This window comes from Lepidochelys olivacea, assembly GCF_965140295.1.
Source record: "Lepidochelys olivacea isolate rLepOli2 genome assembly, chromosome: 10".
Lineage (NCBI taxonomy): Eukaryota > Metazoa > Chordata > Testudines > Cheloniidae > Lepidochelys > Lepidochelys olivacea.
This window is the reverse complement of record NC_140420.1, coordinates 15,728,109-15,749,746: the sequence shown is the minus strand read 5'-3', so window position 1 is coordinate 15,749,746 and position 21,638 is coordinate 15,728,109. Positions and strand designations below refer to the sequence as shown.

General features: G+C 44.8%; 1 protein-coding gene across 2 annotated transcripts in view; it reads right to left on the bottom strand.

Moving 5' to 3' along the window:
• Nucleotides 1–3,204: 3,204 nt before the first annotated feature.
• TECPR1 (tectonin beta-propeller repeat containing 1) overlaps nucleotides 3,205–21,638 on the bottom strand; it is a 38,911-nt gene continuing 20,477 nt past the window's right edge. The window contains exons 11-25 of one of the 2 annotated variants that reach the window (XM_084641408.1): nucleotides 21,279–21,424; nucleotides 20,116–20,271; nucleotides 19,414–19,563; nucleotides 18,430–18,587; nucleotides 16,596–16,723; nucleotides 16,190–16,292; nucleotides 15,400–15,496; nucleotides 14,860–14,939; nucleotides 14,286–14,342; nucleotides 11,932–12,106; nucleotides 8,907–9,042; nucleotides 7,985–8,077; nucleotides 7,011–7,117; nucleotides 6,454–6,573; nucleotides 3,205–5,488 (exon numbers count right to left, since the gene is read on the bottom strand). In XM_084641408.1, the coding sequence (XP_084497534.1) occupies nucleotides 5,291–5,488; nucleotides 6,454–6,573; nucleotides 7,011–7,117; nucleotides 7,985–8,077; nucleotides 8,907–9,042; nucleotides 11,932–12,106; nucleotides 14,286–14,342; nucleotides 14,860–14,939; nucleotides 15,400–15,496; nucleotides 16,190–16,292; nucleotides 16,596–16,723; nucleotides 18,430–18,587; nucleotides 19,414–19,563; nucleotides 20,116–20,271; nucleotides 21,279–21,424 (1,904 nt within the window). In that variant the 3' untranslated portion in view covers nucleotides 3,205–5,290. The remainder of the gene's footprint in view (nucleotides 5,489–6,453; nucleotides 6,574–7,010; nucleotides 7,118–7,984; nucleotides 8,078–8,906; nucleotides 9,043–11,931; nucleotides 12,107–14,285; nucleotides 14,343–14,859; nucleotides 14,940–15,399; nucleotides 15,497–16,189; nucleotides 16,293–16,595; nucleotides 16,724–18,429; nucleotides 18,588–19,413; nucleotides 19,564–20,115; nucleotides 20,272–21,278; nucleotides 21,425–21,638) is intronic. The other variant, XM_084641409.1, reaches the window with a different exon arrangement.

The window sequence follows — 21,638 nt, the reverse complement described above, 5'->3', positions numbered from 1 at the left end:
AGCTCAGGTGAGCAGGTGTGGGCTGGCAACAGCAATGGCTGCAGAGAGGAAGTCTGCCACCATCCTCCTCTGTGTGTTAGAGAAGGCAGGAAGGCACCCAGGGAAAGAATTAAACCCCTGGGAGCATGGCCCTCGTGGAGGACATACCCAGGAGAGAGCAGGGTAGAGAAGACAGTCTGTGGAAGGTAGGTTGCCAATTTTGGTTGGATGTATTCCTGGAGGTTTCATCACATGACATAATCTTTAATTAAAGATTAAGCTTTAATTTCTGGAGACTCGACAATCCTGGAGGGTTGGCAACCCAAGCGGGAGGTGGCGTAGGCAGCAGCCCAGGGAGAGAGCAGCAAGGTTGGGGACTGAGCAGACCTTGACGGTGTTTTGCAGGGTCCCTGGGCTGGAATGTGGAGTAGTGGGTGGCCCTGGGTTCCCCTACCCACCAGTGATGGAGTGGCATAGCCTGGACCAGTGGTTCTCAACCTGCAGGTATGCAGAGATCTTCCAGAGTGTACTCAACTCATCTAGAATGGTGTTTCTCAACCTGGGAGTTTCAGTGCCCAGGGAGGTCATGGGATGGGTTTAGGGGGATTGCAAGTGCAGAGCTGGTATTAGGGGGTGGCAAGCAGGGCAATTGCCTGGATCCCCATTTCACAGGGGGCCCCGCAAAACTAAGTTACATGCTTCAGCCCTACTGCCTGGGGCTCAGGTTTCAGAAAAAGCTCACAATTGAAAAACATGCTCAAGTATCATAGTGAAATGTAAGTACAATATTTATATGCCAATTGATTTTATAATTATATGGTAAGAGTGAGAAAGTAAGCAATTTTTCAGTAACAGTGTGCTGTGATACTTATATTTTTGTCTGATTTTGTAAGCAAGTAGTTTTTAAGTGAGGTGAAAGTTGGGGTACGTGAGACAAAACAGACTCCTGAAAGGGGTACGGTAGTCTGGAAAGGTTGAGAACGACTGGCTTTATCAACAGGTCCAGTAAGACTTTATACCCCAGAAGGAGAAACCACAGAGTTTGGCTGGAGGGCCGAGTCACAAAGAAGCTCCTGAAGTGAGAGAGGGGGTGCAAGGTAAGCAAAAGGATAATGGGTTGAGAGCCTGCAAGGGCAACTGTTAGACCTGGAAGAGAGCTGTTCTCCAGAGGAAGTGCTACCCATGGTGCGTACCCTGTGATAAGTCTAAATAATGTGACAACCTTCCTGCTTTTTTGGTTTTTAAAAACCCAGTTCCCTGTGGGCCTAGAGCCTTGGTCTGGCATTTAAAGTCATTGTTGCAAACAAAATAGTAACCAGACACTGGCCCAAAGTGAATTAGGCTGAGGGCTCTCCTCTGCCTACATGACAAGCAGTGGTAAGGGACAGATCACGTTAGCAAATGCTTCCAATATGTAACAGGTGCAGATAAGTATGTTCAGGATTTTGTTCTCCCCTCCTTCCCCCCACCACCCAAAATGAATTCTAGTGACCCCTGTGGCAGCTGGAGAAAGCTGGCTTAGGAGGAAAATGGCTGCAGCAGCTAGGAAGCCGCCAACCTGGAAAGGCTAATGAAGGTCAGAAACATTTTTAAATACTTTAATTGCAATGTAAATACTAGATTGTTTGAGTAAATATTGAAGTGCATGACAGGAGCAACACAGCAGCAATTTGTGCCTGTCTCTCTGGCTCAACTAGTTTTTGTACAACTATGTTTTAACTAAATGAAAAGGGGGAATAGGGGGAGTTGCATGTCACCATCCCTGGGCCCAGTGCACGTTTTGGGGCCATAGTACACCTGCTCTGCACAGTCTTACCTGCTGCAGGGATCCTGGAGGCAGCTATGGCTGGGCGGAGGCCCTGGTAGCCTGGCTGTCAATGACTGTGGCCAGAACCACTGAGGCACAGGCTCAGAGCCTCCCATAATCATCAGGGGGAACTCACCAAGGAGGTCTCTGGGCAGCTTTCTTTGGTGAGTCCCCTCTGGTAGGATTCTTTGTGGCCGGGGGAGAAATGGACCCAACTTCCTACCTTTCAAACACTGCTGCTACTTACTACTTCAGTAGCGATTCTCCCTACACTTCTGAAATGTCATTCTCTTTGCATCTCTTATAGAGACCAGGCCCCACATTGCTAAACTGCACATTAGCAGGAACAAAGCTGCCTTTAGTGTTCTCTTATAACCTCAAAATAATTGAACTTGGGCCATTAACTGAGTCTAATCCCCCTTAAACACACAAGGGAAGAGTTATGCAAGTCCCAACTTACAATTCAAGTTAAGATATCATGTAAAAGGCATTTTATATGGGTAGAGTTACACTAGTTCCTTGGGTTAGGGTCCAGACAGACAACTCAGCGTACTAGCCAGGCTTTGGAATACAACAAAGGGCAATGCCATGTACATGGCTCTCTAGTTCTCTTGTTATGCCTAGATTTACAGACAGTTTAGTTTTGGTGAATCCTGGTCCCATTTCTTAAAAGCTCTCTTGACTGTTTATATAGGCCCTGATTCAGCAAAGCACTTAAGTGTGTGCTTATGTGCTTTGCTGAATGTGTCTAGGCACAGTAATGAAAGTGAGAGAAGTAATATTGAGTGACAAACATTAAGGGAGTCTAATACATCTTGCAGGGGTTTTTAAGCTCCTCAGTCACCAATACATTACAATGGAGATTCCCACAGCAGCATTCTGTGGACTTTAAAGTCCTTTTCTGTAGGATTTTTTATGGGGGAGGGGAAGGGGACAGACAGCATTTTAGCTGCCAAGACAGCGTATCAGTGTCTGGATTCAATGCTTAGCGTAAATAAAGGGGCATTATTACAAGTTATTAAAGCATTTGGCAAACAATACTGCATAACCTTTAACAGTAAATGCAGCATCAGGTAGCTTAGTGGTGAAGAGATCAGATATGAAGGGCGTGCCTTCCCTCAGTAAATACTGCCCTGCTGTCAGCTATGACCTGCTTCTCACTGAACAAAATTGCTAGGGTATTTTACTTCTTCCAGTAGTGTTAGCATTATAGCTTAGGGCAAGTAGCTACCCCTAGTTTCAAAATAGTAGCTAGTGACAAGGGTTTTTCTTGGACAAATTCAAGGGAATTTCACAATGGGAGTCTTTTTTCTGACAGATGAACTTTATTTTTCAAAATCCATTTCAACCTTCAATTAATTTCAGTAAAGTTATTTTACAATTAGGGGGCTGATGTACATTTTAATTCCATCTGTCACTTTCTACTTTAAGAAGACTTTCAGGGGCAGAGATTTGGTGCTCAAATATAGATTTTATATTTTGCATATGTTCCCTTAAACAGCTTTTTGTTGTACAACAGACAAAATGGGGTCCCTCCCTTGGGGGGGAGGAGAAAATGCACGATTACATTAGTGTATATTTTATTGAGTCAGTTAGTATTATATGTAACACTTGCACTGAAGATGTAAACATTGGATATTCAAAAGGAAAATATAAGTTGACCTTCTGACATAGATTATGTGTTAGTGCAGAGAAAAAGCAAGCCTAAGAGTATATGTGGTAAAGCTATTAATGATGTTTATTTGGAACAATTGCTGTGTAACTTCTAGAACTGTATGTAACCTAGTATTTATAGGAATGAATGCAAATAATGTCACTTACGACACTTGAAACACCACAGATGTAAAAATCAATAAAAAAACTATAATCACATATTGGAAAGTTCAATAGGTTAGACAGTAGCATCTTTAAGATTCTTTTTCACATTTGGACATAAACAGTGTCTTGGCATTAAAATATCATATATATATATATATATTAAATACAGTCAATAGTTACTTCTACAAATACAGTAGTTGAGACCATGCCACATTGCTATTCAATTTATATAAAAATAACTCCATATACAATCACACACAATATAGGGAAAAAGAATGTAAACTTGCAGTGCTACCATTAAGAAACTTGGGGTCTGAGCCTGCTCTCAACATTCCCATCAAATCTAAGTGTGCAAGATTAGCCCCTCCGTGACAACCTCTCTAAAAGTTACAATGGATAAAGCCTTATCCTGTAAGGTGTGGAGTGCCCTCCTGAAACCAACGGGAGGTGAACGCTCAGCACCTTGCAGAAGGTGACTGGCACCACACAATATTGGGCTTTAAAATAAAGAGGAGTTCAGAGGAAAATCTAGGCTTAACTACAATTTTAAAGCAGGACAGAACTAGACCTTCTCTTTTGAGGAATAATGTACACTACGGTGTTAACTCACTAGGAGAAGAGCCAGAAATATATTCAGCACAGATCACTTAGTACAAACTAACAGCAAAGCCCCATTCTGAGTGCATGCTAGTCTACACTGACTTCACGGGCAAGACTGTAGCTCTCTACCATTATGAAGCCGGAAATAGGCAAAGAACTTTTTCCAGTCTCTCACTCGAAGAGACTTGGACAAAGCATGAGGTGTGAGCTGTTGGAGGACGAGCTGAACGTGAGGCTAAAAAGATGATTTTTCCACCTCATATCTGATAAATGTAGAAGCACCCCTACTGAGAGATTAGGACTCTCTTCCACATGAGTTCCGCTGACACCAATGGGACCACTTGTGAAATAAGATTCTATGCAGCATGAGAACGGGTACCAGAAATTGGCCCTTAGTAATGTGTACTCCCTCCGCTCCAGTCCTGCAAACACACACTTATACTCATGTGGAACATTATTGATACAAGTGATCCCCGCTCAATGTGAGGGTAGCATAGAAATCAATGAGCTGACTCACATGAGCAAAGTTAAGCATGTCCATAAGTGTCTGCAGGATCAGGACCCTAGATTTGACACTAATGCAGTGACTAGAGTGCTCTGTACAGTAATCAACTATATATTGATACAATTTTTAAAATCCTCCTATCTGCCCAAAGACGAGAAATACTAAAACTGGAGAGTGGCATATAAGATGAGTGAGTGTTAAGGGATGTAGGGAAGGGAATTAAAGACTTCTACAGGAAAAACAAACAAGTCTGCAAAGATATTCACATTCACACAGTTTGTGTAGCAGCTTTAAATGGGGGTCAAGGCTATTCCTGCAGCTCCAAACAGCACCTCGTCTCTCTTGGCAAAACTCTGTCAGTTCTATCAAGCCATACTCTATTAACTTAGTAGTACAAGAATAAATTAAATATTAAAATGCCCATCTTGTAAATTCCAGTTCTAAAAAATGCATCAGTTTTATCAGAAGGCTTTTTTTTTTTTCTGAGCAGAAATGGATTGAGTTTGTTGTATCCTACAGTTTGTTTTTCTTTAAATTACTTGGGAAACAAGCAGCAGCCAGTGTACAGAGAACAGAACATACTAACAATTAACAGAGTTTCTGTCTAGTGCTTGTCCTTCGTTAACCATCAAGGTGGTTTTAGAATGGTTTCCTTTTCCTCCATTCTCCCCATCTTCTAGATCCGTTGGCTTTGCTGAATGCTCTTCAGAGGTCTCATGTAAAGCAGCCTTAGGAGCTTCAGTTGCATTTCCTCTGACTGTAATGTGCTCCCATCCACCCTACATGAGATTTTAATATATTTTAAAGAAACATCGCAATTTGATTCAAAGCTTTGTTTACAGGAAGGTTTTTGCACTATTTATTCTTAATGCCCTGCCAGGGGTTAGTTTTCCCACCCTACCTCAGCTCAGAAAAAGGACTCCTTACAAAATCCTGACCTGCTAGCATGTGTAACTCCCAGAGGGAGCTGGGTGCATAACTGCCTGGTCCACACACTCAAATCCCCATGACTCCTATCTCTTGGATACTCTGGTTAGAGCATCTAAAATGGATGAGACACATGCTCAAGGAAAAGAGCAGGCCTGGATAAGGATTAGTATTCTGCATAATGGGGATTGGGTGAAATCCTGTCCCCACCGAAGTTGGAATTTTGCCATCAACTTCAAAGGGGCTATGATTTCAATGAGACTGTTTAAATATCTGCACTTCAAACACTGCAGCATCATGACAATGGGGGATAATCATGCACAGACCATGGAGAAGCTTTACTTATAAAATGCTGCCATGTTAATTGCTGTATTATATTTAATTTGGCTAATCACAGTTAACTACATATTTTAAAACAGTGTCACTGGACACAAAATTAAACTCTTTAATGAAGACTTCAAAACGCTCAACCTAAAAACCAACCTTAGTTTAAAGATTAGTATAATGTAAATGAGGCACTGTTCTATACAGTAATTGCATAACACACTTCATTCATTTTAAAAAAAGACGCCAATACATTTGAAGACACAATCACTTGACATGGAAATGTCTCCATAGTCAAGACAAGGAGTGCTCCTATTTGAGAGTACAGGGTGCAAGACCAGTTTCCTGCCTTGCACAAGGAGATGAGCACCTATCCAAAATTTCGTAGGCGCCTGCTGAAACAGGGATTGTATCTTCCTCTATAGACAGTGCCCAACCACCTATAACTGTGTAGATACCAACTCTAGAGCAATTCTGCGCTCCCAGCACTCACCCCAATGCCGTAGTCCCATGAGAGCCCTTTCGGTTCCAATGGTTGGACTCCTGTTCGATGACAGACTGTCCCGCAACTTAGGCTGTGACTTCCTTGCACTTTATCAGCTATCACCCAAACCTTAAAGAGAGAGAATGAATAAAATGTGTTTCACACACTGCTCTCTTCCTCTAAATGAAAACCATGACAGTACCCGGCTCAGTCACACAAACAGCTCCAAAGACTGGATGCAGTGACCTTGCTTAGAGCAAAACAGCTCTAATTTGGGCAAACAGAAACCCAAACATCCCTACACAAATGAGACCCAGGCACGAAGATTAGCAGTGAAAACATTCCCACTGAGATTTAACAAGGAAGGTTTACAATATATGCTATTTCCATAGTCTCAGTGGGACAGCAGAAGTCTGTGTTACCATTTCACAGAGTTAATTTTCAGGTTGTCAGGATGCCAGCATGTGAGTCACTGTCTTATGAGGGAAACACAAGTAGAAACCACTGTTTACTGATGATTTAGCTATGTCATTCATAACTAGTGAAATGCAAAGTTAAATACATACCTGATCCATGGGTCCCACAGAAACTTTACGGATATTATTTGAAACATGGTCCCAACTAGATCCTTGAGGGTAGCTTGGTGTGATTCCCTGACGGTACCAGAGATTACCTATAAATAGATCAATTAAATCCTATGAAGGGAAGGTCTTTTAGACAGAATTCGGGAGTTCTGCTCATGTAGGATGAGCCCACTGCATTAAAGCCATGAACTCTGCACTGTTTAATTAAACATAATAAGAGATCACTAGTTATTGCTTCCTTATTTTCTATGGAATCCTGTTACACTTTTCACTAGTGAGTGGAACTTCATAGTCTCTATTTACCCTATTCTGACCTTCCTGATTAATGGTGCACACCCTAATTTCTAAAGCTCCTTGGGGAAAGGACCATGCATTATAGATTTACAAAGATCCATGCACACCATTGGCGGTACAGAAGTAATGCAACATGGAAAAGGAGTTCTCTCAAACAGGACGCTGCAGAGTTAAAGGCTTGTTTCTTTTGTGAAAGGATCCTTTAATTTTGTTTAGTGATGATGCACCAGTTTGTTTGCTGTGGATGATGTGCTTGGTTCACTGCAAGGCATTCTTCCTGCAGATTCGCATGTTTCGGGGTTTCTGGCAAAGCTCCTCAGACGCAGTGAGAGAGGTTATTTTCTTCTTTGTGACAATCCAATAAATATTTTAAAAAAGCGTTCTAGATGCTGTGTCCATGTTATCTATGGCACTACCTACGTCAAATACAATCCTAGGAGCCAGACAGTGATTACCGCACCCAGTCCATCACTGTGCCAATGCAAGGCTATTCCCTCTGAACACACAGAGGAACAGATCCTCAGGTGGTGTAAACCAGCATAGCTCCACTAACTTCAATGGAGCAATGCCAGTTTACACGAGTGGAGGATGTGGCCTAGAATCTTGTTTTAAAGCAGTCAGATCTCTGGTTCATTTCCGAGTCCTTGTCATTTAAAACTCACCATTTTTATCCACCGCCAACATAGATGTCCGTCCTACTGAGACTTGTTTTAATTTTTGTTTTGGAGGTGAAGGGATATGGTACCAACAATCGCCTAAAAGTTGGAAATAAATGAACGAGACATTGAGAAAACAGCAGTAAGAAGGGTATTGTAATAGGCCAAAGAAAGCTTTGTGTTCAGACACCATAGGGGTAGGAGCATTAGAAATACCTAGCTACACAAGGCAGTGGTGAATCACAGCAGAGGGAACCAAGAAGCCTTCCAGCCCTTCTGGCTATACAATAACATGACTGGCTAACATGAGAAGTGCTAGTCTAAAAGTCAAGCACACCCAAACCACTAATCCTCTCCATTTGAATTACACATGGTGAGAATATCTAGCTCTTATATAGCACTTTTCATTGTTAGATTTCAAAGGAGGTCAGTATCATTATCCTCATTTTATAGATGGGGAAACTGAGGCACAGAATGGTTAAACTAAGAGTGGGAACCTACTTCACATAAAGCAATATTTTCCATCTCCTTTCCCAACTCAATATTTTCCACATTGAGGTGTGTTTAATGCTAGATAGTTTCTACCCCGACCTTCTCAAGAGAGTTTGGCCTGGAGAATTTAAGGAGGAATGTTGCTGATCTGTGTGAAATGGCATTTCCTTGTGGGCAAGGCTGGTAAAACTTCTCTTGGGCTTCCAAGAAGTTACCCAGATACATTGCTAACAAAAAGAAACTCAAGGTTTTGTAAACATTAACTAACTTTTTAAAAGCGTCCTAAAGCATGTTAATATAAGTGAGGAGGAGGCTGTTTACTTTGCATCAGCCTCACACTCTTTGCAGGGATGACGTTGAAATGTCGCCGTCCTGTGCTCGTTCAGCTCACTACATCCTTGCTGTGAGAAGACCTACTCTGTTCCACAGCACTCACCTGCAGGTTTTTTTGGAGACACTGAACCCCGGTAGAAGGTAGAGCCATCTCTGGCAACAGCCCAGACTTGGTGGAATGCCCCAATCGAGACCGACATGAAGGGCTGATCTGTTCCCACGTGAAGCCATGATGTTCCCTAGCAAATGACAAAGTATGATTTCAGAGTAACAGCCGTGTTAGTCTGTATTCGCAAAAAGAAAAGGAGTACTTGTGTATGCATCCGATGAAGTGAGCTGTAGCTCACGAAAGCTTATGCTCAAATAAATTGGTTAGTCTCTAAGGTGCCACAAGTCCTCCTTTTCTTTTAAAGTATGGTTTGGGAACCATGCACCTGTTGCAGACCTGAATAACACAGTGCGCCTGCTGGCTGATCAGCACGTGACGGGAAAAATCCTACAGAATGCAACTGGTTCTTAAGAGTAACCTTTATAGAACCCTATATGACTTAACTGACAAAGGCCTTTCCCTCGTTTGTTTAGATCAGAGGTGGGCAAACTACGGCCCACAGGAACCTCCTACCCAGCCCCTGAGCTCCTGGCCCGGGAGACTCGGCCCCGGCCCCTCCCCCACTGTTCCCCCACCCCCGCAGCTTCAGCTCACTGTGCTGCCGGCGCAATGCTCTGGGCAGTGAGCTCTTGTCTGTGGAGCCCTGGCCGGACCCGGTGCTCTGTGCTGCGCGGCGGCGTGGCTGACTGTCCTGGTGCTCTGCGTGGCACGGCGGTAGCGGCCACCGGCGCTCCAGGCAGCGCAGTAAGGGGGCAGGGAGCAGGGCGGGTTGGATAGAGAGCAGGGGAGTTTAGGGGGGTGGGCGTGTGGCTAGGGGTCGGGGTGGTCAGAGGGCAGGGAACAGGGGGATTGAATGGGGGTAAGGATCCCAGGGGACAGTCAGAAAGGAGAGGAGAGGTTAGATGGGGCAGCAGGGGTGGGGCAGGTTTGGCGGCAGTCAGGGAGGGGTAGGATTCCCAGGGGGGGCCGTCAGAGGGTGAGAAGCAGGGGGGTTTGGATAGAGGGTGGGAGCCAGGCCACACCTGGCTGTTTGGGGAGGCACAGGCTCCCGTAACCGGCCCTCCATACAATTTCGGAAACCCGATGTGGCCCTCAGCCCAAAAAGTTTGCCCACCCCTGGTTTAGATTATGCTAGAGCAGGGATGTAATCTTCCGTTCAATTCTATGGGACTTTTCTATAAGTGCATTATGACTTTAGTTATACCTAACAGTACAACTGTTGAAACAGAACTGGTAGAAAAAACAGGAAACATATTAATGAACTTTTTTTGAACTTTTTTTCATACTGGTTTTTCCAAAGTTTCGAGATGTCTACATTTAAATTTATATTAAAAAAAATGAAAAATTTCTACAAGCTCTAGATATGACTTTTGCAAAAATTAGTGCACATTTGGCCGCAATCCTGTAAAGCACTTACACATGCTTAACATTAAACATGCAAGCATCCTTCTGAAGTCAAAGGGCGTGTCACCAGGTGGACTGGGCCCTTTAAGGGTATGTCTATACTGCACACTTCTTACGGCAGCATGTGGAGTACATACACTGGACCCTCCATCCCCAGCACAGGTATGAATAGCTTAGGGGAATAAAAGCACACCAGAACCTTTGGGTATGTACCCCCTATGGCTCTCTACACACCCAAGTAGTGCTTCCCACATCTGTGCTACTATTTTTAGTAGTGGGAGGGGAGGGTCCCATGCCCTCCCCGCTGCCAGACCCTTTCCCCATGACTTCCCCCCTGCCAGAGCCTCTCTCTGCCATCTGTAGCTACATGCTGCAGTGTGGACACAGCCTGCTTTTCACTGCTGTCTATAGCTACACCTAGCCTACATGCTGCCCCCAATGGGGTGCAGACTAGATATAGCCTAAGAGGATACTGATCCAGCCCACCTGTGCCTCATTAAAAGCCTTACAATGGGGCTAATAGAGAGCAGCTGGCCTTGCTGTAGAGCCAGAGGGGAGGCATGGTTCAGGGACTCAACTGATGCTTTAATGGACACCTGAGCCTTATAAAGGGACAGAGAGATCACAGGGACTGGTCAGTCTGGCTGCTCTGTGCCAGGGAAGGCACTGAACCAGATGAGCTGCAGGAGAACAGTACTCTAGGGGAAATCAGGCTAGAGGCTGAGTTTTCTACACCAGAGCAAGGAGAAGACTCAAAGGTAGCTTGGAAAGGTGCTGGAAACACAGCCCTGGGGTAGGCTGAAGAAAAGCCCATGAAGGTTCTTCTACCTTTTTGTTTGCTGGGACTTTTCAGTTCTATTTTTTTGTTACCCCCGAGAAGGGTTAAGTTTGTTTGTGAGGTGGCTAGAGGGCTAATCCACATCTCCAGCACTAGCCTGTCTGTGGAGTTTATTAAGGAGCCCTGAAAAAGAGGGAAACTGAGGTCTTCCTAGCCAGGAGGGGGCACTTGGGAGGCAGCTGCTATTACAGGGATGATTCACATGGGTAAGTACTTTAGTGGATGGAGGTTACTGTTTTGCAATGTCTATTATAGTCTGTAGGTAAATGTGAACCTAGTATTAATTATACTAGACACTATAGATGTGCATGGTTTTTTATAAAAAAACACACAGCACAATACAAAGCCCACTGAAGTTAATGGAAAGACTCCCATTGACTTCAGTGGGCTCTATATGGGGGCCACAGCTTGGCCAGGTTCCTGCCCTGAGCAGCTTAATATCTAAGTCAGATGGACATGCTACCAATAATTTGAAGAGAAGGCAGGAGCAGACCCCTCAGTGACTGAAGGGGAAGGAAAGGAAAGGGGCGGTAGAGAGACATATGGGGTAGGAGAGGAGAGCTGTGTCAGGCACAGGAGACAGCATGAGTCAAGAGATGGGGAATGAGCGCACCTCGGGGGTGGGTGGAGCAGGAAAAGAAGGCTGAGGGGTTAACGGGGGTTTACACAAGAGACAAAAACCAGTGAAGTGATTTGAGGGATACATGCGTGCACACGCTACATACATGCACTTTAAATGACACTTATATGAGAGAGGCAGTAACGAGAAAGTCTTACAGCTGGATTTTGCTGTGTTACTCCGAGTCTGCACAGCACGTCTCCCTTGTTGCTAACTGCCCAGAGTGCTATCGATTCTTCTTTGTCTGCTGATGAACTAGGGATTATGGCGATGTCCCACAGGGCGATGGGTGGCACTTCCAGCCAGGGTCCATGGGTGATTATTTTACATTTTCTAAAGAGGAAAACCCCCACAACCCTTTAGGAACACGCACTTCCTGTGAGTGTATCTGCTCCCAGGTTGACAGAATAACTCGTAAGGGTGGGGGAAGTCCCCAAATCCTTTCATTCAATGGGTAATATGGAAAGCAGAGATACCATGCAACAAATATTTTCAGTTTGAAAGTGAGTTGACACCAACCAGGTTTGTGTTTCCAGGTTGAGTTCTAAAGCACTAGACACTGGATAACATTTATCAGGGTTTATTTTTTAAGAGTAACTTAATAAAGAAAAAACAGGCTCTCTTAGACTTTACTTCGTACCTGTCTAAACCTAGCCTACAACTTCAGGATAAAGAAAAACATTTCATCGTGTTAGTGGGAGAATCCATTGCTGAGAGCAGAACTCTGTAGGTGGTCCGTTCCCTCCTCTGTACTGGCAATGGGAGTGACAGCTGGACTTGATTCAGGAGGGGACTGTCTGAAGGTAACACAGAGCATCCCAAGGGAGGGAGGCATGTTTGTTGGCTAAGAGCTGGCAGCCTTCCATTAAAGCAGTACAGAAAAAGGTTCTCTCTTAATGGGCCATTACAGAAAGCTACACTGCTCTAGTTTCCATGTGGAAATAAGTAGCGTTACAAATTAGGGAGGATACATTAGACTCTACAGGCAGAATGTCTACCTGCACCCAGCCCGGGAACACAGGGAATTTCTCTCTCCTCCAACCCACAAATCCAGGATCTAGCCCTAAGCAATCCCCTACTTGTTTTCAATTTTAATTTGTGCAACTGAAAGAGAGGAACGGTTGGGCTCAAGACTTTTCTCAACGTGTGTCAGTTATATTTGGCATCAGCACTTAGTTCATTTGGATTCAGTTCGTTACAGGACATACAGCAGAACTGTTTGTGGCCCGAGGGCCTCGCTGAGCGGGAGGAAGAGATGCTTGAAGCCTAAAATGTTGACTCTGCAGCCACAAAACAAGCACCAAACATCAAAGTCTTTAATTTGTAGGCTCATAGTGCCTCATTAGTAAGGGTGTTTGATAGCTTAGCACAAGAAAGTGCATGAGGAAAACTAGAGTGATTCAGAATTGCCCCAGGTTCCCTCAGGAAAGAGCAGGGTACAGGGGTGCTTCCTGCTCAAGGCAGGATACAGTGACGTTTGATCTTTTCTGATTCCATCCTATTATAGTAAAGCCTGGCTGGGAAGTCATCAGTTGCCTAGTAAGTAGGTGGTGCTGGTCACATTTATATTAGGACTCCATCTATAAGAGGGTTAAAGCCCTATTGTTATGTGTATTGTAGTGCCTAGGAGCCCCAGTCATAGACCATTGTGCTAGGTGCTGTACAAACACAGAACAAAAAGACAGTCCCTGCCCTAAGAGCCTGCAATCTAAGCATCTGAAGCATGTGTTATAAATGGTTACAAGCAACCTACTGGCTTGGCAGACTCTCTAACATCATCTACTAATCATTTAACCACCATTTGTAAAGGGAGCTATAAAAGGGTGGTCTGCCCCTTTAAGGGTTAGAGGCCTGGGCCCAGCCAACCCTAGTTACTAAGGCTCATCTGTAGGGGGTTTAGCTGATTCCCTTGTAATGAGCAGCAGGAAGTGAAGGATGCTCAGGGAGACTAGAGTACAGAGGCTGCTGGGTGAAAGTAGGCTCCAGTAGAGAAAGCTGGGACTTGGGGAAGTGAGACTATGGTAGGGAAGGCCTGAGCGTGTCCTAATAAGGGGATAAATGGCTTACAAGAGCTTTATTTTGAATTTTTTTGTTTATTTAACAAACCAGAACCCGAAATAGGCTGTGACTGGACACAAGGGTTTGAGGTTTTGAAGAAGCCCCTTAAAGGGGAACACTGTGGCAGGCTGCCTGTAGGACTGCAGTCCACGAGGCGATACTTCGGGCGCTCTGTCCTGTGACAAGAACCTTGATCTGAACTGTGACCAGAAGGCTTCTACCCAGAGATCTCACACAGTCACAACGGAAACATGTGCAAAGGTTGGAAGTGAAAAGTGTAATTTAAGTGGTTGCTAAAGCCATGGGCTGCCCTGCTGGAGATGGGTTCTTCAGTGCAGGTTTCAGTGCTTTTGCCCTTTGTTAGTGGAGAGATATTTAAGGGACTAAACAGCTTGCTCTTAAGAAAGGAGCATGTCTGAATTCTAAACTTTATATCCATAACTTAATCCCTTACCTGGCCCAGCGTCTTCGTCGAACAAAATCCTTCATCGTCTTGTGGCCATGGTAGGATCTGCCAAAGATACGTGGTTTAATGCACGTTTGAGAGGACTTGGAAATACCTCACATTTCAGCAACAGCCTGTCAGCGCTGACTATGCTTCAGCCCAGCATTATTTTCCATGCAACTGTTCTGTACAAAGCTCTCCCTCACACCACACAGTGTTGTGAGGATACCAGGCATTGGCTTGCAACTGTAAATAACTATCCACCCTGGAGACCTCCCTGCCACTTTAGAATATTGGCATACCCTTATTTTGCTGTGTGGGACTTATATTTCACCCCTCCTCCCCAAACACCATGGACACTAATACTTCAAATCGATATGGTACTCAACACTAATTGTCCGCAGCTCTCCCCCCGTCATTTTGCAAAGGGGGAAATCAAGGACTCAGATGCCACCATTAAAGCAAAGCTGAAGTGCAAATCAACTAGTTTTAAATAATTGCTTGCACTGTGGTTGTAGCCAATCAGGTGTTAAAATTGGCATGGTCCTGCCAGGCTATTAGGTACAAGAAGGTAACTCCTTACGCTGGAAAGTCTGCTGCATACTGCCAGCCTTCCCGATCAGTTCCACCGGAAATGTTAAAATCAATATACCAGTCAGACACCTAGAGTCAGAAGGATAACGTGAATAGGAGCACAACAGAAAGTGAAGGCAGGGAGATCACCTTTCACCTCTTCTTCTGCACACTTTGCATTGTAATTGCTTGTATGGAATGTTCTGATAACAATACTTATAGTACAACTTTGCCTGTAGAAAACAACTTCATCCTGGGTCCCCAAGGACTTTAAAAACATTCAGGGTGGGATTCACAAAGGAGCCAAAGAGGAATTGGGTTGGGAGGGTGGGGGGACAATCAATCCTCTCAGAATCCCTAGGATGTAGGGAGATCATCTCCATTGTACCGATGAGGAAACCTGAGGTTAAAGTGACGCAGCAGGTCAGTGGTAGAGCCAGGAATGGAACCCAGGTCTCCTGACATCTCTGTTCTGTGCCCGAGCAACTAGGCCATTCTTTTTTATTTTTAAATAAAAAATAGAAAAAAAAAATTTCAAGACAAAATTTACCCAAGACCACTGTGGGGATGGAGGCTTTGTGTTAACTTTTGTGCATTCTTGTAAGCCAGACGCGTCACTCCACATGTACCTGTCTGTGGGCAGCCCTCTGCAACACAAGTACAAGGAATAAAGAATGAGCGACAGTGAGAGAAGGATAAAAGATCAAGCTCTTTACCTCTGCCTAGCACTTCCCATGTCCACACACTGAACACTGTCTTCAATCACTAGACTCTCTTGAAGAAGGGACTGAAAGGAAACAGGTTTGCTCTGCAGCTCAGTTGCCTGCCAAACACTGATCAAAGATCTCAAAAAACTGACTATTTTGCATTTAAAAACCAGGAGGGTGAACCTTGAGAATTCTGCCGTTTTCCAAAGTTTGGTGGAAAAACCTTTCCTACCCACCAAGGAGAGATTTATTGACTTCCATTTCATTAGACCCCAATGTCTTTAGATGATTATTAAATATGGTTATTAAATGCAGCATCCAGAGGCCCCCCCTTAGGATCAGGGACCCGTTGTGCTTAGCACTACACGACACACAGGAAGACATGGTTCCTGACTTGAAGCACTTACAATCTATGACCTTAATCCTGCAATGCGTTGCTTGCAGGTAGGTTTTGTGCCTTCCCAGGGGTGTGCTGGGGTACAATGCATTGCAGGATTGAGGCCTACAAAGGCATCCTTTAATGAAATCTAGCCTCTCAAAGCCCATGTGCCTTCCATCTCAATTTAACACATGAAATAAAAGTTTAAAAACACCCTGACATTTCCCTTGACCATTATAAACGCACACACTTACCTGTTGCTATATCCTGTGACTGGATTCCACCGCTGGTTCTCATAGATATAAACACATTTCACATCTGATTGCATGTAAATATTATCGGCGCTGCTGGCCAATCCTGTAGGCAATAAATCACTCTGATTAAAAGCAAAGTTAAATATTAAAGAAGAAAGTTGCAATAGTTCAAAATTTTGCCAGGTGGAACTTTTATGCACATTTTATTGCTCATTTTTGAGCCAAAGATAGAAAGCTAAGATGCACAGCCTGCTTCCCTTGCAGAGATGAGACATGCCCATCACCTCATTCTACAGACTAGACACAATACAAAGATGGGGGATTGAAATTTTTTGTTCTGCTGGTGCCACGCAGGAGGTTAAATAGGGAATTTATACACCCTGGTAGAATAAATGTGTGTCATTACCTTGAATGAAGCCGCCTCCGTATCCCCCAGTATAAACCCAGGCCGTGTGATCGTAACCTATGCCCCATACTATGCCATGGCTATTGCACTCTATCAGGCGGAGATGCCCTCCAATCTGTCGCCAAAACCTGCAGGGAGAGAGAGAACATTTTACATGAACTCAATAGCGGAGTCAGTAATGGCGCGTGTTCCCTGCCCTGCACCTCAGCCCTGACTTAGGGAGGGTTGGAGGATAGTTCAGTCGCTAGCTCATTCGGCCTCTATCCAACCCGTGGGGAAGGCGATTGATGCCAATTAAGAATGTGCCTTTTGACTGACTCCTGTCAGTGGGTGGAGGCCGCTTGGCTACCTCAGCTGCAAGTCTGCAGCCTGTCAAACACCTCACTTACGTCTAAGTTTAACTTTGAATTTCCTGCTGGTTTGTTTAGAACAGTTAGCTAGGATATACTGGTGAGGATTTTCACTTGTTAGGTGTGGATATTTGCCCTCAGGTTCACTTCGCCCAGAAGCTTTTCCTCTAGGAATTTCCTTGGTTTAATACACATGGATTGATGGTCCTAATATGGGCATGGGGGAAGGCAGGAGGCCAGAGGGGATTCCGTCACCTTCTGCAGGAGCAGAGTCTTATTTTCACATACTCAAGATGGACCCCCATGTCTGCAACTCTGAGGAGGTGCCTAGCAGAGGGAAATCCCTTCCTGGGGACCAGGAGCCACGCAGGGTATGGAGCATGTGTCTAGGGAAGAGTAGGGAAGGCAAAGGGACTCTAGAGGAACATGCCAGTGTGGAGTCTGGGGGAGTAGAAAAGAAGACCTGCTTTTACAGATCAGGAAGTGTGCAGGAGTAGATAAAGGCACCAGCAACCTAGCAAGCTTTAGGGCCTGAGTGGAGCCCCACCCACCTCTCCCTTCCACCGTTAGGACTCTGATGGTATGTCTACACTACAGCTGGGAGGTGTGATTCCCATCCAGGGTAGACAGACTCCTACTAGCTCTGCTCAAGCTAGCATGCTAGAACAGCACTGCTAGCTACCTGAGCTCTGACCCAAGGGATCAGGCGGGCTTGGACTCCAGCAGCTACCCCCAGCCGCCCTCCATGCTGCAATCTCTCTCCACACTGCTATTTTTAGCATGCTAGCTGGAACTGAGCTAGTGCCAATCCGTCTACCCACACTGGGAATCGCACCGCCCAGCTTCGCTGTAGATGCACCCAAGGGATTTTTAGGGTTTCAGAAATCAGAAACACCTCGTGCAAGTCACTTCCAATTAGTAGCAAAAATTCTACTTGGCCCTTAACCTGCCAATTTTGAGGCAGATTAAGGGCCTCTTTGCTTTTGGACTACAGTGGTCAGGGCTGCAATATCATGCTTAGAATGGAAACCCAGCTGCTGTCCTCACTAGAGAGCATCTACCACCATTGCATGTGGGATTCAGAATTCTGAATCCCCTCACTTGGGTGCTATTCAAATCTCAGCCCTAATGAACGGAATGTTTCATTTACTCTAAAATGCCATCCACTAATTTGTGTAGGAGAATTTAGCATCCAACCCTGCAAGTCTTACAGGGCATCCCAATGAAATCAGATAGGAAACCTTGCAAGATCTGGCTCATAACATGCAGCTTGAGCATGTGAACATCAAAATGTAGCCTGAGGAAACTTCTTCATCTCACTTATGAAAACGAAGGCAACCCCATGTCTCTCTTCATCATTGGCTGACATCTACAGCACACCATGCGTTTCACACAACAGACCGCATAACCGCTGACATGCAATTAAAGAAAATTCTGGCTGCTTGAAATGCACAGTTGTGAGGGGAACTTTAAAACCGTCTTACATTTGGTCACATGGCATCAGGTGTGGTGCGGCCTCTAATTCAGGACTTGGCTCGCTGACGAAGACGTCTCCTTTGCAGGTAACAGACCAGATGGCCTGGTGGGAGGGAGGGCCTTGAATCCGTCTGCTTTCACAGCAGGACATGCTCAGCAAAGCCAGCTACAATATAAGGAAGGAACAAAGAACGAGGAGGTGCATTTCATGGTGCGAACACAGGTTTTCCCTTAACGTAGGTCATCTAGTGCTAGTGAAAGGAGGTTATCCTCATTGCCTTTTACAAATCTCCAAGGTGAACTAGCAGAGTTCAGATCAAAGGTGTCATGATTCATTGCTATCAGCATGATTTATCTTTCAGGATCCCCAGAGTCTTCACAATGTCTCTGTACACACACGCACACACCTTCCTCCTTCCCTCTCACCACTGCTGAAATGCAGCCATTTTTGTGCCACAGAGACGCAAGCAGGCGGATAGACAGCTCAATGCACAAAAGTGAAGGAAAGTTTTGTCCCACTTGTTTAAGCTCTTTATGAGAAGTAGAATATCTACACAGCGCTGAGCAAACCTTAGTAGTTAAGGTTTGAATGCCTGTAGCCCCACCCATCACACACAACTCCATTTCTCTGTCTCCAAAGAAGGGTAGGACTGAGTTAATCCTGCCACAGTTCCTGTGGCCTGGTCTACAGTAGGGGATTTTAGAGGGGACAAAAATCCCACATGAGTGATCATGGGGTCAGCTGCACCACAGGTCACACCGGCACGAGCCCTAGTGGTGACACGCAGCGGCAGGTGTTTTCACTATGGTGTCAAGTAAACTTGGGCTGAAGTTTTGTAGCACTAGTGGTATATCTTCCCAATGTTTGCTAGTGCAGACACAGCCAAAGAGTCCAGAGGTTGCAAACCTGATGCTCAAACCTCACACAAACGAGGGATTAAGGAAGTCATTTCAAATGTAACCAGACTGCGTTAGAAAGTTGGCAGAGTTACCCAGTCATGCATTTCTTGTTCTGTGGCGGCTGCTAGACGAATTGGCCACCGCTGCTTTGTCCTCTCAGGTGTGTAGAGAGCGAAGGAGTGTTTGGCATCATTCAGAACTTCAACCAGAATGGTAACTTCGTTCAGGAACACGTGGATGTACTGGCACAATACAAAGGGCATTCGTGAACAAGGCAAACTCCCATTAAACCTCCCCCACAGTAGGGAAACCTTGCACAAATGGTCCCTGGTAAGGATGGCAGAGGGACTAACATTCTGCTTGGGAGAAAACCCACATTGTGTTTGGGAGTGCTCGTGAAATGGGGTTAGACTTACAGCCCTGGATGACTGAGGTCCTATCTACCGCCTCTACACCACTCTGCTAGTGTGTGTCAACCCTACCTCAGAGGGGCCCCCTTGCTAGGCCACAAAGGTTGGTTCTTTCTCCATGACCATTCAGTCTCTGGGCTGTCAACAAGATGGCTAATTGGTGTCAACCTGGTGGTGGCTTTCCCACTGAGAGCAGGATTATTTCTAACAGGCCCCTGAGACAGCCATCAGAGAGAAAAGACTTTCATTTGCTACTGGCCTGGGCCAGATCAGAAATGGTGACCTAGACGAGAAATCCTGTATCACAATGCCCATCCCCATCTAGTCATGTTTTTCCTCTTGTCAAATGGGACACCAGCACTGCAATGTGCTTCTCGAATGCACCTTCTTCTCCTCATGATACATGTAATAGACGAACAGAATGCTGTCTCGCATGCCGTCATTCCCAGTGAACTGCTCCAGCGCTACTCGCACATCTGTCCATTTATGAGGCTTCCAGCTTCTCCACCATTGTAAGGTCCCCGTTTTCACCCAGACAGACTGTGGCAGAAACACAAGGTTACAAGGAGCTGCAAAGAGTTTTCTTGACACCCCCTCAACTGCTCGTTCTTTCTATACAATACCGAGAAGCTCTGACACAAGCAGAAGATAATGTGATCAGATGAAGGCTAACAAAACTCGATGGTAAAGAGGTGAGATGCCACCTTCAGAGAGTCGCCACTTCAGAGAGCTTAAAATCACAGAGAGAGTCTCTGACTTGGGAAAATACAGCAGGTTGTTTCTAACTGGGGTTAGAGTTAGAAACAGTGTTTCTAGAGTTTAAATGCTTTTAACATAATCATCTATTCAAACTGATTGAAAGTGCATACACCAAACTGTTCTATATTGAAACGAATTGTATTTTAATACTTTAAACAGGTGATATTGGATAACTCAAGTCTTAGAAAAGGAGGGGCCAAAATCCTGAATGAAATCTAAGAAGAGCCCAAGGAAATTTTGTGTGATATTCGAAGGGAAATATTAACTAGAAATCCTGTTATTCAGATGTTCTTGACATTATAAGCACTACTTATGGAAGCCGTGGTATGCCCCCTGGTGTTCACAGAGAACAAGCTCTCTCATTTATTGAAGTAATAAGGATATTCATGCAAACAGAAGGCCCTGAATTTGTATAGTGCAGTAACTCACATGCATCTAACACAATTTAAAGGTGTCCTGGATTAGGGATTTCAGCATATTCAGTAACAAGTGCAACAGAGTCAGCCAGTGTTCTTTTTTATAGTATTAGCTTTTAGAGTGGAACTTTTCTACAAGAGCAGCTGTGACAGAGATCTAATGGCTACTAGGGTTTCCAGTTAGAGCAACTTTTCCAAAGCACTCCAAGAGCTGTGGTAATGGACAAATGTGAACGGGGGCAAGGATACAATGCTTAATAACAGTAGGTTGCAGCCCACACACTGGACAGTACCGTCACGGATGCCCAATCCTGTCAGATGTTAAATCATGATCAGAGTTAAAGGGAAGGAAACAGGAGGACTTTCACTTACCTGCTCAATAGCTTGTTCATAGTGTCTAAAGTTCTCCAGTTCCCGCTTGGTCCTTTCACTGAGCTGCTGGAAAATCTGCTTTCGCCACGCTGCTGTCTGTGCTGGACTGATAGACAGGGAAAGGGACTGCACAGAGGATAACAGACCTAGAGCAGAACCAACATGATAACCAAGTGAGCTTTAAACTCAATTATGTGAAGTATTAGATGCTCAAGACACAATTTGCCACTTCAAAAACACTGGGCGAAATGCCTCTGGTCTCACAGCACTATTGCATGGACACACTAGCCCCAGTGGCATTACCAAAGGGTCAGTGAGAATACTGCAAATGGTGCATAGAAAATGGATTGAAAGACTTAT